At 43.8% G+C, this 18,905-nt stretch overlaps 1 protein-coding gene across 1 annotated transcript; it reads right to left on the bottom strand.

The window, feature by feature from the left end:
* Positions 1 to 17,272: 17,272 nt before the first annotated feature.
* Positions 17,273 to 18,427, bottom strand: LOC148908148 (uncharacterized). Its single transcript, XM_089035796.1, has 4 exons — positions 18,402 to 18,427; positions 18,212 to 18,309; positions 17,721 to 17,830; positions 17,273 to 17,629 (listed from the first exon to the last, which is right to left on the bottom strand). Exons 1-4 carry the CDS (start codon positions 18,425 to 18,427, stop codon positions 17,273 to 17,275), a joined length of 591 nt encoding a protein of 196 aa, XP_088891922.1.
* Between the last annotated feature and the right edge of the window lie 478 nt (positions 18,428 to 18,905).

Here is an 18,905-nt window from a genome sequence, read left to right as displayed (position 1 = left end):
CTTGATTCATGAGAACTCAATATGGTTAATGGATTCGGAAGGAAGCCAGTTTATGACCCTGGACGGCACTTTGTATCGCCCGGAAATCGAACACCAGCGCATCCAAAGCGCCTGTGAAACTCTTGGGGAAGACTTCTCAGACGAGGTCCTCAGCTCTCGTAGTTTGGACTTCTTAGCCGCAAAAAGAAGGAATGGGTGGAAACCGACCCCCAAAGAATTCAAAGACATAGCCAAAGCCTGCGTAGAACACGGCCACGGCGGTCTTTGTAACATGGAGTACGACGAGGAGGAATACGTGTCCTTAGACATGAAGCACTGCTATCCTGCGTCATTTAAAGGCCTGGGAGATTGTAAGGAATATTACGACCGCTACGGCCATCCAGATTCACGGTTCTTTCGTGTGTCCTTAGACGGCAGCTACGACGTGCCAGCTACGGGGTTCGTCAGATTAACGTCTTGGAAGTTGGCTAAAGACTTGCACCCCATAATTTACGCATGGTACGGGAAGCATCTACAAGAGAAAGAATGGATACCAGTGCCATTGTTAAAGTTCTTTGAAGAGCGTAAGCTCCTGAAATACACAGCGCATGAAGCCATACTTTGCCATAGCGCCTACACGAAGTGGCTCCCAGAGCACAACCCAACCGCCCGAATTGTCATAGGCAAATTTACCCAGGGCGCTAAGGAGGGAGAGAAGCACATGCAACGGCGTTTAATAACAGACGAAGGAGAGTTAAGCTTCCTCATAAAACGTGCCCACGATCAAGGAACGATGGTGTCTGTAGAGAAATGGGATTACCTCGTAGATGATGAGCTTTACAACTGGAATGCTTTGTGTTATTACCAGGACCATCGACCGCAATATTATCATCTGCGTGCCAGCATGTTAGCCTACGCGCACATTAACCTTCTCGCAATGCTCTTGCGGTTTGACCAAGAAGACATTCCACGCGTAGCCACGGATTCCCTATATGTGAAACCGCACGTATTGGAAAAGATGAAGGAATTCTACACTGCCGATGAACTCGCAGAAAGTGGACAATGGCGCGTTAAAGATGAGAAGATAAGAGCCTGGAGGGCACGTGTAGAATATCGCGGAGAACACACCCGCGGTTCCATTACGCCGACGGAAGAGCCACTGCCCTCAGTTGCGGACCCTATTTCCTACCAACGCTTCTCTTACCTTTACGGTACGGGAGGCAGCGGTAAGACGACGCGTGTGTTAGAACTCTTTTCTAAGATAAAGGTGCTAACGCCAACACATCGTTTGGAAAGAGAACTCTGCGAAATGGGCCACGACGCGCAAACTTACCACAGCTTCTTTCGCTGGAATGGCCAAAAGTGGGTGCCGGAAGCCATCCACGACATACCTCCCGTGATACTTTGGGATGAAATCTGTACCGTGCCCTTAGAAATCCTGCAGGAGTTCGTAGACTTCCTCCGCGGAAAGTGCCAAGTTGTATTTGCGGGGGGTTCCATGTCAACCACCTCCTATAGCCGGAGAAATGCCCCATGAATGGTTAAAAGAAATGGTAGACTATCATGAAGAAATTAACACAGACTACCGCAGCAAGGATCAAGTGAGGAAATTAAAGGCAGAATTAAGGGGCCTTAGCGACGCCGAACAATCTAAGGTGTTACGAAAAAGAATGCGAGCGAAGTCGTATGAAGACTTCCTGTATTCTTGGCATCCTAAGGATCTGGTGCTAAGTAGTAAGCGCGCAGCACAGTCGCGCATACAAAAAGATCTACTGAGAATACACCAGGAGCGGTTCCCTAGTCATTTGGTGCCCGTTTGTTATAAGCCGCGTGACACCCGCATGCAAAGAAAAGATGTCTTAGTACCCGGTACCGACATCCAACTGCAGAACGCAGTTACCCACGACAAAGCCTGGGTGCCCATAGAAAAGGTGGAAAAAATAACCTCCCATCCAGACTGGCGCTTAGGCTATTGCATGACAGTCCACAGCACGCAAGGGCTTACCATAAAAGAAACCTTATGGATCATAGACCAGCGGCTGTGTTGGAGCAACCTTATCTACACCGCCGTAAGCCGCGTGGAGTACGCCAAGCAGTTGAAAAGAGCCTGCGGTCCGCAGCTGCGCTACGTTAAGACGCCAGAGGACGTAGCCAAAGAAAACGTCGCTAAGAAACTCCTTCGCTACAAGCGGCACGACGAAGAGAAGGGTCATGTCTTTGACTTATGCGTGAACGACGTCTATAAGAAAGGCGCCCGCTGCGCAAAGTGTAACATACCACTACTATGGAGGTTTGACCCGAATGATCCGTGGATCGTATAAATAATAAACGCGGGCATTGCAGAGGCAACGTAAGGTTGACATGCCTAGAGTGTAATCGGGCGCGTGGAGCAGCACTACTCTGAGTCTTTGGGGACTATGAGCAGCTCTTCCTTGACGAATCCACGACTTGGGCCATTTAGGTAATACAACACGGATTGCCCTTCCTTGGTGACGGACTTCGAAATCTCATACGTTTCCAGGGACCAGTTAGGATCCGTGACTCTCTTGCTGCCACCTTCGAGTTCCCCCGGCTGATAGAGGTATCTGACCACTATGTTGCGGGGGAGCTTTCTTTCCTTCAGTCCGACCGCCCTTGAACTTCTGACGTAGGACTTGTGTTCCACGTGTCTCTTCTTCATAGCATCCCTGGGTTTCATTCCTGTAACCCTGGCCGCCTCGTTGTTTAAAGCCGCGACGACCTGGGGGAGCCTTTGAGTCCATTCCCTGTTGCGTTTGGAGGGATCTTCCAGCTCTTTCCAATACTGGTATCCAAAGAGACGCTCGGCCAGGGTCTCATTGAATCTTTCGACGATGCTCTGACCCCTGTGGTACTCAGCTTCAGCTCTCCTAATCTTGGTGTCGTGGTCTTTCAGGGTCTTGGTAACCACGCCCATGAACTCTGTCCCCGCATCCACTTGCAGCAGCTTAGGCCATTTCAAGACGCGCTTATAAATCCTACCTAGGACTTCTGCGACTTCCCCAGAATCCTTGCTGGTTATGGGTTCGGCGTCCTTGTATCTGCTTGCGATATCGACTACGGTCAAAGCGTATCTATAGGTCTTTCTTCTCACCTTGCCGTGCGGTAAGAAAAGCAAATCCGCCTGATGAACTTCATTAGGGGTATTTACGGTGAAGCTGGGCCTGGGAATGTACTTGGGCACGGGAAGATAGACCTGCCAGAGGGTTTGTTTTTTTAACCAGTTCTTAGCCGTTTCTTCTGATACCCTGGCCGCGGTCGCGAGTTTCTTGATGGCCGACGCTCCTCTCCAATTGCCTTCAGGCCCGTAGTAAATCCTTTTAAGTTTGTCCTCAGTTCGACCCATTATATGAATTCCAAAACAATCTTACGTCCGTTAAAATCCACCGTCTCTCCGTCCACTTTGATGGTGATGTTTATGCTTTCTACCAAATTAGACAAATCATAGCACAAAGAAATGGGAGTGTATTCTACTGGGTCAAATGGATTACCTTTGGGCAGAAACTTGGACATAAGAGAAGACTTTTCTCCATTGCTGTAACTATTGACCAAGTCGCAATAGACTTCGTAAGAGGATGCGACTTTCCATTACACGGGTATGGCCGTGTTGGTAATCGTCTTGCCCGAGGCACATAATAAAGATCCCAATGGGTCAAACTTTCCAAAAGTTACTGAATAGTTTGGCATATTATGTTTGAGGGTCATTTCGTGTGGTAATCCCGTGGTGAGAGTATAACCGCGCTTGGCGAGCTCCTTAGCAAGGGTGATTGGCGTGTAATGTCCATCGGGCAGCATTTCACCTTGATATTTGCCAGGCGCCTTAAGTACGGTGACCAAGGCATTGACTAAATTATACCAAGAATTGTACAAAGAGCAACTAACCAGCTTCACCTTATGGGCTTTGATGGGGGGATTCAGATAAGTGGTAAAGTTATTCTTGTCGCTTTCCAAAAAGACGATCATATATTAGACTAAATACGCCAAAGCTACGCCTCCTGCCAGCCCTGCAACTCCTACGAATACCAGCTCATTGTCTTTTTGTTTCTTAGAAGGCTGGTAGTAATTCTTAAACTGAGGCCTTTTCAACCCCGTTAATGCCGCGGGGTGCGCCTGTGCATAAAGTTTAAAGGCGTAGTCTGTATTTTCGAAGTTCTTATCCGCCTGCATCTTGTCTTGGTAGTTCTTATCCAACCAATCCCTGTAAGCTTGTCTTTTTTCATTCCAAGCTGCCACGTCCCGCTGATATTTCTCCAGCGCTAAGTCGTGTCTCTTCCTTTCGGCTTCGAGACTACTTCCGCCAGTTGCTGCCTTTTCTATGTACTTACCCGCGTAACTAGCACCAGTAAATGCTAAAGCAGCAATTAGTGAACCTCCTATCATAGCAGCCATTTATATATCAGGCAATAAATTGCCTTCTAGAAGTGAGCTACGCTCACTGAGGGATGTACTTTTCCTTCCGCAGGTAACCCTTTACCATGATAGCCCCGCCTACGGCAGCGGTCATCTTAGCAAAATTAGCGAAGCTCTTGCTTGGGTCTTCGGTAAAGTCTTCTTTGAGCACCGTTTTACCTACCCAAGCAATACCCGCAACGATGGAAGTAATGATAGCTGCCTCTTCAACAGTTTTCAGTAACGCGGTTGACATTATATTACAGAGCGAGAAGGTTATTCCATCACGGGTATTTTGCTTCTAGGCTCCTGCGTCACATGCACGGGTTCTACTTTTGGCTTCGTTGCCCGCCATTGTAAGTAGAGGCTGCCTGCTGCTATAGCAACTCCCAACGCACCGATGACGTACCCAGGATTGATAAAGGATTCCTCTTCTCTTTCCTCCACCTTTTCCTCCTTCTTTGCTTTGTTCTTCCTGTTCATCTCCGCGAGCTTCTTCCCCGCGGCAACTCTGCCTGGAGATTTAGCCTTGGTAATCTTTTGCTCCTCTTGGGGCTGCTCTACTTTCGACTCTGGTTCACTCATTTATACTAAGGACTTGAAGGACTTGATAAGTAACTTATGGATGACTTGGGTAAGGACTTGATAAGTACTTAAGATGACCTGGGTAAGTACTTATGAATGACTTAACTAAGTACTTGAGGCGACCTGAGTAACTCCCGTGGATGACTTAACTAGGTACTTGATCAGGTACCTCGGCAAGTGCCGCCTCGAATACCCTTTCGACTTCTCTGTCCTTCTTAAAGTCCTTCCAAGTTGTTCCAAAGGAACCTAGTACCTCCTTCAAGTCGACATGCTGAGCTACGTGAAGTGCCGCAGAGGCGACTGCCATTAACTTACCACACTTCAAAGACAACCACCCGCAGGTTATCGTAAGTTCTTGGGCGATGACATAGTCATCTCTTATGTCCTTCTGTAGTTGCTCCACGTCGTCTATGCGCAGCGCAAGTCCGAGAAGCTTGGTGGCAAGTCGGATGGCGGAGTCTGCTACGGCGTCCGTGGTCTTACTCGCAAGGGCGGCCTCGTACCTCTTATGGAACTTCTTAACTTCCTCGTCGGACAGCTTATTAACCTGCTCATGGGTAAGTTCCTTGCCTATCATTTCTTTGCACTTCCCAGATGACACAAGGATGTTAAGTTGTTCCTTAAGGTTACTTTCGTCTAGCTGTGTGGGAACTTCATCTATCAACTGCTCAATCTCCATATACATTAGGAGTTAAAGATCGCAGATCTTTATGGAATACGGAAACCTCAAAGAGAAGATCATCTTGGAATGTTGGTGCGTCTTTAGATGCCGCATGTATTCGTGCAGCTGTTCCTTGGATATCTCACCGCCATAGTCGCTTAAGATGGTTTCCAGGTCAGACTTGCTCGGAGTATAAAATACGACCAGGGAGCCTATGTTTTCCCTAAAAGGCTTGGAGACGCTGGTAAGCTGCTGGGAGAGCAACCAAACGCTAATATTGTCGTGTCTACCGCTAAAGGCGAGTTTAACGAGCTCTGAAGTGCGTCTTTTAACGTCGTCCCCGCAGGCACTGTCATCTAGTATGAGCAAGGTTTGCGTATCTTTAGGGAATTGTTTGTGCCAGAACTTAAGGTGGCTGGATAACTCGTTAGGGTCTAAGATATCCACAAAGAAGTCATCATCTTTCGCGCCTACGCCCGTCCAGGTGCGGTTGTTCACGTAGGTGGGACACAGCAGCACAATATAGTCGAAACGGTATCTAAAGGGTCCTAATAGCTGCTCTACTACGAATTGGGTCTTTCCGCAGCCGGTGGGTCCTACTATCAGAGCGTTACAAGGCATGTGATTCGGGTTCATATATTTCAGGCAACAAGTTGCCTTCTAGAAGCAAATTTATTTGCTGGTATATATGGAGCCTACGGAAGCAGTGCAGAGAATCGTTAAAGACGTCAAAGATACGAGAGACACCATTGAAATGCAAAGGGAGGAGATCAATCGATTAAAAGAGCGCGTGCAGGAGTTGTATGATGAAATGTGTGGTCTGAAGCGCGCGGAAAGGTTTGGTGCGCTGTTAACGATGGCCTCATGGGCTAAGGAGTCCGTTAAGGACTTTATGAGATATCCCATATGAGGCTTATTAAATTCTTATTATATATGGAGTGCGTGCGATGTAATAAGGAGTTTAGTTCTAAGCAAATGCTCGAATATCACGTCAAAAATAAGGTCTGTAGAAAGTCGCGGGAGAAGCGCTGTGAACAGTGTGCCTAAAGAACGTGTGCGAGCGCTGCGACGAAGACAAAGACGACGAGTGGCATCGTTTCCGCTGCCTTGCGCGGTATGAATTGGACGGCGTAGCCTGCGAGATACACGGCGATATCGCAGCGCGCTGTTGCCCCAAGGAAACGAGGGCAAAGTTGACGCGATTAAAAAAGGAGATAGACATGAGCTTTGCAATGTTCGACCGCGTTGAAGGTGTGCGCTGGGAAGACAGGGAGTATTGGGAGGCGGACTGCCCCCGTTGCGGCTGTAATAGGAGCGATCAACATATCTGGCAGTGTTTGTACGTGCAGGCTGATGGCCCGATTACCTTCAAAGAGTACGTGGATCGATTTAACGAAGAGTGATTAAAGGGAGTTACTAGGGACGTTCTGGAAACTATTTCAGGACGTCCCTTATTTTTATTAAGGTCTTATTAAATGCCCTGGAAACTATTTTAAGGATATCCTTATTTTTATTTATTATTTATTGAAATGATTATCCAGGGTACCCTGATACATAGGTACGAAGCGATTTGGAAAGTTTTTTGAGAAAATTCTTTATTATTATTAAATATTTATTAAGGGCATCTTTTAAGTAAACGAGGATATTTAATAAGACCTCAATAAGAATAAGGGATTTCCTAAAATAGTTTCCAACCAACCTTAATAAATAATAAATAAAAATAAGACTCCTTTCAAAATAGTTTCCGGGGCATTTAATAAGATCTTAATAAGAATAAGGCCATCCTTAAAATAGTTTCCGAGATATATGATAGCCTACGCAGCAGCATTCCTAGGAGGATTCCTAATAACCCTTTCAATATATGGACTGTATTACATGCGAACCCCCTACTCTCATTGTCGACGACCCTACTTTAAACGCGCCTAACCACATAGAGGAGACGGGGCAACCCTTCTTTCAATGTCAAACACCCACCGCCCATCCTGCTTACCATATGAACGCAGGTGGGTAAATTCTTCGCCTTGTATTACATACCGAACCCTGTCAGGCGCCCACAGGGAGTATTCTACATTGTCGTATTTGAGGAGTAACCGCATTCGGTTTAAATCCTCGAAGACAACGTAATTTTTTATTTCATATGCGATACCCTCAATTAAATCGCGCCAATGCACTTGCTCGATCATATATTCTATGAAATATCTTTAAATGCGTTGTCAAAGTCTCGCTGCTTTTAAAGCTCTTACAGCACCACTTACAAGGAATGCGTAAGTGTTCGGCGTATGCGGCAATCGCACGGCAGATGTCGTCGTAGTCGTTGCTAATTAACGCTTTGTATCCATTTTCTTCATACCTTTTCAGGAGTAGTTGTTGATCTGGCGACAATCTACCGTCGCCCTTAGGGGTTTTTAACTCAATGCAGAAGCCGCGGTAGTGCACGTGTGCGTTTAACAGTAGTAAGTCAGGTTGACCTCGTTGGTAACCTTTTTGCCAACACTTTATACGCTTACCGTCGCTGTCCTGCAGTTCTCCTAAACCCGGTGCTATGAGCATCTGAGGGCAAAACCGGCGGATGTAGTTAACCACCTTCTTATGTAGGTCAAATTCGTTTTCGATCTTGAAAACCAACTTATTTGGGGTGTCAAAGCGCTTTTCTATTTCGTATTTACCGGTCTTTCTTAGTGCGGGTAGCACTTCCTCGAATACCCAATCTTGTAATTCCACGGCTTTAGGTAGCTTGGAGCTAAATATTAGTTGATACAGACCAGGCTCTGACATAAATAAGGAACGTGGATGCATAGTAGAAGCATAACGATTCGTTATGTTCATCTCGCCCAGCCTTTTCTTGTTTTTCTCAGATACGTGGTCGCTAATAGCCTTAGCCGTGTTCTCGTAATCTAACGCAGCAGCCACTTCCTTCGCTTTAAAGTACAAAGTTTCGCCTTGCACTATGCATTGCAGTTTGGTGTTTTTGTTTTCGAAGACGCGTAACATGGTATATCTGAGAAATATTTTAACTTTTTTTAGGATGAATCAATATGCAACGCTCTTTAGCTCATTCATTTCTACGCTCAGTTGCGCGTCAGACACGACGAAGACGTAGCAGTTTATCTTGTCGCCGTCGCCCGCGGAGGCATTCTTTGTGCGCTTGATCTCCAATGTTATGCCATCTTGGGTGTTGACCAGCCGCAGACCCTGACCGTGCATAGATTCATCGTTGGTCGTGCGCATGTCAATCCATAACGCATACTTATCCTTAAAGAATTCCTCAGGGCTAATTTGGTCGCCAAACTTACGCATTGCCTCCCTGTACACGTCTGCGGGCTTTATTCCCTGGGAGTAGACCTTGTTTGGAACGCCGTTGACATTTATCCCCACGTTAGTAATGTTGGGGTTAAAGAACGCCTCGGAGTTGCGCTTACCAGCCTCGTAGGGTTTGGCAAACACCAACATCAACCCCGTGAGACTTCTTCGGGGGATGTTAATGCTCTGGTTGATAACCTCGTCCGTCTTATCCAGGAAGCTGAACGTCTTGTACATCACTACGTGGTCGTAAAGGAATGCCTTGCCGGAGCTGTATTCCATGCCAGCGCTACGGGCCAGCTCTTCGCTGTATACCGTCTCATACTGCAGCTCTAAGTTGGTAACGGAATAGGGATGAATACTTCCGGTAAGTGCTGCCCCAGCTGCGTCCATCTCTAGGATATTAGTAGTGTCCGCTAAGGTTACTTCAAACTGTAACTCGAATAACTGCCTGGGATAATACGCGCCGTGGTTCGTAATCACTTCAAAGTCCAGCGGGATAACATACTTAATACCATAGGCGGTCTTTATCCTCGTTGCGTCACCAGAATCCGTAGGTTGTGTCTTAGTATCGCTGCGAACCTTACGTAAGATAACGCTGCCAATTCCCTGCTCTATTCTTTGTGCGCGGTCAAAGGCCGTTAACCATAGGTCCTTATAGGTGGTGTATAAGTCGTACCTATTTAAGTCCAAAAGGGATTCCCCGGCAAACTTGATCCTCATCTTAGAGACGAGGTTTCTGCCTGCGTTATTGACGACGTAAGTTTCTAATTTTGTGCTTGGTTGTATTGCTAGGTCAAACCTTAAAGCCAAGGTACCAGGAACCAATACTAGGTTATCCGTTAGACGGGGTACGCCTACATACAGCGTCTCACCTGGCTTTGCGCTACTGGGCGTGAATGTTACCCGGTGAAAGGTGCGTTCTGCTTTCAGCCCGCCAACCTGCTTAGGTAATACGTTGGGGTTTAACTTTGTGCTTATCATATATAATGGAAGTAGAAGGAACGGACTTTGACCCCCTTACCGAAGAAGGCAGAGTCGATATTAACGACGATGAATATGAGTCCTTGCTTTCCGATGACAAGATAAGCAGACAGGGCCTTTTTGAAAAGCTAAGGCGTAGGTATGGTAAAAGGGCCCGCAATGCCATGGATTCCTTAAGAAAGAAATGGCGCAATAGAAACCCTGGTAAGACAATGCCAGAATACTTAAGGCTTAATATCTTGAAACCAACGCAAAATGTCGTCGTAAATATCCCTAAAATCGATGCAAGCTCCTACATGGATCGCTTATTGCGCTCAACAGTCCCACAACCACCCAGTTCAACATGGATCTCAGAACTCCAAAAGCAAATGGAAGCCGAGTTGGAGGCTAATAAAGAGCCAGACGATTTCGAGAGAATCAAGGAAGAATTCCCAAACTGGGATGCAACGAAGGTCCAAGTAATGTACGATACTGAAAACGAATGGGATCGCGAAGTCGTAATAGCTAGGCTAGCAAGAGCCGGCTCAAAGCCATACGTAATTAGGGATATCAATGGTAAATACTATGCAAACAAAAACATCCCTAAAACGCTTAAGGACGCATTAGGAAAGCCTACCTTACGAAGTCGGTTGGAGGAAAGCGCGGCAGACACTGCAAAAGTGGTCCAAGCATTTAGCTCCTACGTAGATGAAGTCGCCCAAGAACGACAGCAAGTAAATGAACAACGATGGGGCTGCGAGTGCTAACCTGGTCCACTAGAATGCAGTAGACAAAGGCTTCGATGCTTCGATTAATCCTTGCTAAATTCTTTAGTCCAATGCCCTTCGCGGCAAAGAAAGGCGCCCATGGATATCTCTGCTTGCTTTCTATGAAGTAGATCAGATTCCCTTTCGTTCCGCTGCCTCCTAAGTCGGAGAATTCGTAGGAACTGGGATACCCCATACCCGGCGTTTCTATGCTGGCACCGACGTAGGAGGCATACGTATATGTTTCTCCTAAACCATGGGCGGCGCCCTCCTTATTGCGGAAGTCGGGGTCGTGGAGATGGAACTCGTTCTTTAGACGCTCCCATGCTACTTTATCATATTTGTTATCCATTGCGTCGAATATCTCATCACCGGGCAGCGGCGCACCCAACTCCTTTAAAATACGTCGCATGATAAAGGCAACGTGAAATCGTAGGAAAGGAATATGGAACATATCCGCGGCTATACCACATCTTTTAGTAGCAGCCCAGACTGCAAAGTTTAACTGCTGCGGCCAATACCGCATGTTGGGACCTGATAACCATTCTCTGGATTCTTTCCCTGAGGTATGTTTCATGGCAGTTTCTCTAAAGATGTCTCTGACCTTTGTCTGGAAAGTCGTAGGACCCACGGGGATTTCTAAGGAGGTAACCATCTTAGCAAAGTCATCCGCTCCACCTTTGTTGTCGTAAAATGGGTAATCCTCTGTTGTCGGTAATAAATTCTCCGGGAAATTAGGTTGCCTTTCTTTATGCTTAACGGTCGCCTTTGGCTCGAAGTCCGCATTACTGTACATTCTTTCGCCGTTGAAGTAAATTCCATCTGGTCTTCTTTCGAACTTACTAGGGTCTGCATGTGGAAACATCTTCCTAAATGCTCTCCAGTTGGCATAATCCCTGTTGTCATGATGTGGCTGCTCCTCAATATCATTCCCAAAAGCGTCGTACATTAGTATATATAATGGATGTTATACCATCAGCACCTCCACTTTATCCTGAACTTCCTAAGGAACCTAACGAAATGAATGCCGAAAACTTCAGACTTAACAAAGCAAACTTAATCCTGGCTTACTTGGAAGGGCAAACAAAACACTACGAAAAAGTTAGGAAGAAATACGTCAGAGCCCGGAGTACGCTACATAAGATTGCAATAACTTCAGTGTCCATATCCGTAGTGTTAACAGGCTCCGGCGTTGCTACTTCGCTTACTGGACCGGGAATAATTGTTGGAGTTCCTTTGGCCGGCGTTGGGGCAGCCTGTGGTATTATTTCGGCTGTTGCTACGGGCATTATGAAACAGTTGTCAAGCAAAATATCAAAACACGACACGACAATAGCTCTGTCAAGGGCTAAAGTAAATACGATCACTGACCTTGTCTCAAAGGCTTTGCGTGACAGAAAGATAGACGACGTAGAATTCTCGCTTATTCTGGCCGAAGAGGAAAAGTACGAGAAATTAAAGTCGGACATAAGAAACAAAAAAACAGTCGTAAAAGATCTTTCCGAGGAATCTCGCAAAAAGATCTACCAAGAAGCGAAAGAAAAGCTTCAAAGAAAACTCGCTCAGTAAATATTTGCTTTGAAAAGAGCGTGACAGGATTCTATTTACATATCGAACGACAGTCTGGAAATTACGCGTAATATTTATGCTAATTTCTCATCTTATGCCATAAGATTCACTATCTTCTCGGAATCCATCCTAACAGTGGGTGGTTGGGGTCTATTTTGTAAAATATTTCATAGATTACGTCAGGGTAATAAGGAATATCCTTATCCAGCCGACAAAACATCCACTCGGCTTTTGTCATATCAGAAACCTCAGGAATAGAATTACCGGTAATTTCAGTCAAAAGATAGGGAATAGTTTTGTAATATTTCCCTAGCTTTAATTTTTTTCAATGTCTTCCGTAGACTTTGCGGGATTGGCTCTTCTAAATGGTCTATAATTTTCTTCTTTACTTGCTCGTCAAGATATACCGGTCGATAACCTTGGATATGACTCATCCAGTCCCTAAAGTATTTTATTCTCTTATAAGGTGTTTTCTTACGACCTCCATTGGCGTAATATTGCTCTCTGGTAGCATTTGGTACGGCATTGCGAATGTTCTTACCACACTCGTAACACTGTGCTGACGTGTCATCTTCTATTTGCATTTTTTTTGCCACAACACCAGAAACCCTTGGGCTTGGGTATATTAGCTTTGGGTCTTAGACAAATTATACAGAAGTCATAAGCAAACTCTTTACATTCATGCATATATAGAGCAAATATCTTCGCAAACACAGCAGCAGTAAGGCGCTCCTCGCCGCTGTCGCCGGATCGCGCAAGGGGGTCCCAGGCCCCAGTAATACCCGCATAATTCCAGGTGCGTTGCCGACGCTCCGCGAGTCCGCCTTACTGCTGCTCACGAAGATACGGTGCGACAGAGGAACCAATTTTATTGTAGGAAAGTCGGAGGTAGAGCACGCTCTGAAAGAGCTAGACCAACGGAAAGTACAGAAGTATGTAACGGAGCAAGGAAGCCAATGGGTCTTCAACCCCCCGCATGCATCTCATTTTGGTGGGGTCTGGGAACGTCAAATCCGGACCGTACGCAACATCCTTGATGCCATGCTGACACGGGTAGGAAGTTCCCAACTCACCCATGAGTTACTCTCCACGCTGATGGCTGAGGTGACCGGAATTGTCAACTCCCGACCTATTACGGCGGTCCCATCGGATACATCTGATTTCCAACCCCTGTCCCCGTCTATGATACTTACTGCGAAGACACGCCCACTTGCCCCTCCACCTGGTAGGTTCGTCCAAGAAGACCTATATGCCCGCAGATGGTGGAAAAGAGCCCAATACCTAGCGGACCAGTTTTGGTGTAGGTGGCGACGTGAGTACCTGCAGAACCTACGAAGAAGAACAAAATGGACAGAAAGACAGCCCAACTTGGCCGATGGCGATATAGTGCTAGTGAAACAACAGGATAGCTGCCGAAACAGTTGGCCACTAGGCAGAATTCTCAAAGCTATTAAAAGTGACGACGGTCTTGTCAGAAAAGCCCAAGTCCTGATGTCCCATGGGGAAGGCGCCAAAATGTTACTGAGACCTATCAGCCAACTAATATATATGCGCCATATATTGCAAGACTACGTGGAAAAACACAGGCCAAAGTTAGTCAATGAGAAGAGCAAAAATTTCTTCCTTTTGGTAAGTTTTCAGCTTGACTGTGTTAATAATTGTCTTTCACGAATCTTCTCAAGGAGGGTGGTGATTTCTAAATATATACCCTATATGGGGTAGTGGTTTTCAGCACGACCAACTGTGAGAGACTGGAAGCGAGAGCGAGTGTGGACTGGGCGCAAGTGAGAGAAACAACGTTGTAAAAACGTTTTCAGGATGGAAAAAAGGGAACCTTTTCATTATCGCACAAGCTTCATCTTGAACTGGGAAGATGCCGGCATGCAATATCGGATGTGAGACGCCGTTGACATTATACCTCTAGCCACGAGTGGAACGAAGCCTTCTTGTTGAGGAAACGTCCGCGTATGGCCTATTCAATTATATCGTAAACAACCAGAAAGGCGGAAACCAAGTCCACGTACCGATCCTTGGTATTGAGGAAGGATATACCTTTACCAACAAGTTGGTTTCGACGTCCATATCCGCATTCCAAACATCACTAACCATGGAACAAATGTGCAAACTGTACGACGGTGAATACTCTAGAAATTTTAAAAACAAAAGAAAATTATTTGATATATTCGTTACAATATGAATCAAGATGCTCAATTTTGCATTGACATAATAATTATATATATGTAAGAGTTAATTACCGAGGACACAGGCAATAAGCCATATACATCTCGCAGGCCGCTGGCCGCATTGCCGACGTGCGAGGTAATTAAGTATTTTATTTATCAATTGAGAAGGTTTTCTATCAAATGTTGCTCATTATAAATGCGAACGGTCTATATATAGTTATTAACCGGGTATATATATAAATTAGAAGAATGTGTACGTGCCATTGATACGTGGATGCTGGAAAATTATCTCAAACTCAATGACGACAAGACTGAAATACTTCTCTTCCACGCCAAGCACCGTCCTGCTTCATCACTGGACTATCTGCAAGTAGCAAATGCATCCGTACAATGTGCAAACAAATTGTTGTCTTTATCAATCAAGAGGAATTTTTTTTTCAATAATGAGCAATAATGGCAAAAAGCGCCAAAAACTAGACTTTCGTATGAGTTTTGATCCCGATTTTCGTTTTGGGTTAACACTCAAAAAAAAAAAAAAAAAAACCGGTTAGAAATAAGCAAATGAAGGCATAAACCTCATTTTCGAATAAAATTTTTGCTTTGCGTTAACACTTTGATTCCACTTTCATCGGTAATCTCCACTTCCTGGTCCAATAAAAAGAGCATAAAGTAAACCAAGAATACTCACAATATGCTGCTGGTTACAAGTTATTTAGAAGTGATCGAAAATCCAAAATGGCTTCCTCTACAAACAACGTGCGTGGATTCTTCCAGTGACGTCACTTGGCGAATACTATGGATTCCATGGTTACGGGAATTACCCAAAACGATTGGCTGAGAAGCGTTATCCGAAAAATGTGAACTCTAGCCACTCCAATAGCTCTTCACGAGCTAAAAAAACTACTCTGGTTGCCAATTGAAAAGCGAGTTCAATTTAAAGTTCTACTTTATACATACAAAGCAGTAAATGGCTTAGCTCCAGTGTACCTGAAAGAATTGCTACATCAATACACACCAAGACGCAACCTTAGATCTACCGACAAGTGTCTACTCACAACACCAAGTTATAATCTCAAATCATATGGCTTCCGTGCTCAGTCTGTGCACCAAGACTATGGAACGCTATACCTATTCATATTAGACAGTCAGAGACAATCACTATCTTTAAGAAACAAATAAAGACTTTTTTATTTAAAGAAGCTTTATGCTGATTTCTTTGAATCTTTTATTCTTAAAAAATACGTTGCCATGTGATTATATTTATTGTGAGGGTTTCACAGTGCGAAATCCTAAATTTCAGTCAACGGAAAGCTGATGGAATCGTAAGGATAAGTTAACGTTTCCGTTGCTTATTCATTTGTATAAGTTGACGTAAACGTGTCGTAATGTCATGTTTCCGTTTTACCGTAAACTACGGAAACGCACTAAAAACCGCACTCTGTTTCCGTTGAGTTTAAGTCATCTGAAACTCAAGTATACGAGTAACGTATACTCGTGTTTTGGTAGCTTATACTCATGAATAAGAGACTTATACTCATAATAAGAAAGGCTTATATACGCATCAATAAGAGCCGTATTGCTTTTTTATCAAGCCGCTACTTTTCATGATTGTGTGGTTTATATACTTCAATTCACTATTCACTTTACTATTCACTTCATTCATATCCTCACGCAACTGCTGCAATCCGTATTTAGACATTTATCCACGACGGGATTTTAAAAAAAATATTTTATTACATTTCATTTTATATATAAATATTACAATTGTATAAATTAATAGTCAATCAATAATGCAATAACTACTTTAGATTTAGCGATAACTACAAATCAAGCTTACAAATTATAGAAATCAAAATTGAAAACGAAAGAAATAATAAACAAATACGCGATATAAGTACAAATTGCATTAAAGAAAAAATGAACAAAAAAAAAAAAGGACTCACAAAAGCAAAGTATGCGAGGAGAAAAACGGACAATTCAATGCTGATGAATGGGCTGAGTTTAGCTTCTCTTATATAGTGTATGTCTTCTTAATTATGACAACATACTCTGACATATTTAAAGTATAAACATCAAAAGCGTGGATCATAAACAGTAATGTATAGTTATATTTTATGCCAATTATTTGACTAAACCATTTAATTATTTGACTGTGGACATCTAGTAATTTGAAGATCCCGTCCGGCTGTCGAATGTTTTTTCACTTCGTAATTATTTTGTTTTCTATATTTTAATTTGTACCATTTGTACTAAATAGTGAAAAAATTTGCAAGCTTTTAGGGTTTGTACATGTACTCTAATACAATAGAAACAATACAATAGAGCGATATCACATAAGCAATGTTTACATGCAAATGAGCTGCCCTGTGAAATAGCATGCTAATGAAGTGTGCACATGCTGTTTGCACTACTGAGCTTGTGGCTTTTATGGCCGAGAGACGTGTTGAACTTTTCTAACAAAAATGATAATGAACAAAAAACGGCTTTACACTGCTATATTCAATTTTGATTAAGTCCTTGAAGCACAGCAATATTTTTTGGATGTCGTGAATAATAAAAATTGCACCATGCATAGTATAGGTGGGAAAACAGTCCGATATTCGCTACTGTTTAAAAATGAGATATGCGTGAATCATACAATTTTCACAGTATTAGAAAACAGTTCAAGTCCTATCGATTTTTAGTTTGTCAAAAATAATATTTCCAATACAAGGCAATTGTTGTAACGTTTTAGCTTACAAAACTCATCTGGTTCACTTCATTATCATGCTATTTCACTGGGCAGCTCATTTGCATGTAAAACATTGCTTATGTGATATCCCTCTTATACAATCGTAAAGGAGAAGACAAATCTGCCTTCATTCATTGCCTTCTCTGGCTGCCCAAGAAGGTATTTCCTTAGGCTTTGTGCGATTCGATTTCTCAGTTGCAATGATGGTCCTGGAACTAAGCCGTTTTTGCGCCGCTGTTTGATTCTTTTTGATATGATCATCAATCGCTTTTTTGATGTTATGCAATCGCGATCTTTCCCAGGACAGCCTACGAATCTTTCGAGGCTTGGGACCTGGGCCAGCTTCCACTTCCTCATCGTCACAGCTCTCCTCGCTTGACATGCACTCAAGTGCGAATGGCCCCTCTATTATCTCTTTTGCTTTTTCCCTGTCGCCGGTAGACAGCTCAACGGAAGCAAGAGCTTTTCTTCGTCTTTCAAGTTTCTGTCAAAGGAAGTATAGAACTATGTATTAATAAATATCAGCGGTGTTTTCAGGCAAGACGAAGGGAAAACATCTGATGGCACTCATTTACCCGTTTTTTTCGTTGTTGTTGTCGTAGGTTATTCCTATGCTCCATAACCTTCTGGTTTTTCCGTCTTGTTTGATCGTCCCTCAGGGATTTCCAGTACCGGTGAATAGAATCTGAACATATTATGAACAGCAACTGTAAGATTTACAATTGAAACACATATATATCGATAATTGTTAAAAATTCGCTGGATCCAATGCATTATACTGTAAATTAAATTGGCATTGACCCTCAGTGCATTGCAGTTGAATAGGATTCTATTGGAGTTTGAAATGGACAATGTTTCGGCAGATATAAACACTTTCAAAAGTTGTGAATTTTTAGATCATAATGATAAAAGTAATTTAGGTTCGCGCGGAGTTAAAAATAGGGATTTCTTATCTGAGGGCAAGGAGATGTGCTTTTTAATTCATAGCGTCTTGTTTGCACTGCATATTTTCAAGTACCTTGAACAGAATTGTACAACTCGATACAAATATAAACATTAAATTAACCTTTTAAAGCGGATTTCTTCCAAGTACCATCTCCGTACAGACCTCTCACTTCTCTTCTAAGTTTTCGCGAGGTGTCCCTGTTGCTATCAGAGAAACATCTAGGGGGAAAAGTACACGGAAAGACAAGAGAACAGAATTCAGCACAAAACATGCAGGCAACGTAAAGAATGAAAATGCACAGATGACTTACCGGAATCGTCGATGCTGTTCTGCCATTCAAAGACGGCTAAACTGCACCGACTAGCTTTCCGCTCCAAGACGGATGGCCTGTCGAATGAGACGAACTATGCAATCTATTAATGCCTACATACACATGCTCTTCAATTAAAATGTCTCAATGCTGTTCTGCCATTCAAAGACGGCTAAACTGCACCGAGTAGCTTTCCGCTCAAAGACGGATGGCCTGTCGAATGAGACGAACTATGCAATCTATTAATGCCTACATACACATGCTCTTCAATTAAAATGTCTCAATACTGTTCTGCCATTCAAAGACGGCTAAACTGCATCGACTAGCTTTCCGCTCAAAGACGGATGGCCTGTCGAATGAGACGAACTAACTTATTTCATATGATTTGTTGAAAACGGTACTATACCCTTCTTGAAAGCTCCATTCACTAAAGTCAGCATTCTTTAAGAGCTGACGGTACACTTTGTGTACTGCTTTCTAAAAAATAAAATAAAAAAAACAAAT

The sequence above is a fragment of the Actinia tenebrosa genome, unplaced genomic scaffold, assembly GCF_029948245.1.
Source record: "Actinia tenebrosa isolate PJP-AT-01 unplaced genomic scaffold, QUT_ActTen_1.0 PGA_scaffold3__52_contigs__length_22856419, whole genome shotgun sequence".
Lineage (NCBI taxonomy): Eukaryota > Metazoa > Cnidaria > Anthozoa > Actiniaria > Actiniidae > Actinia > Actinia tenebrosa.
This window is presented reverse-complemented; position numbering and strand designations above follow the sequence as displayed.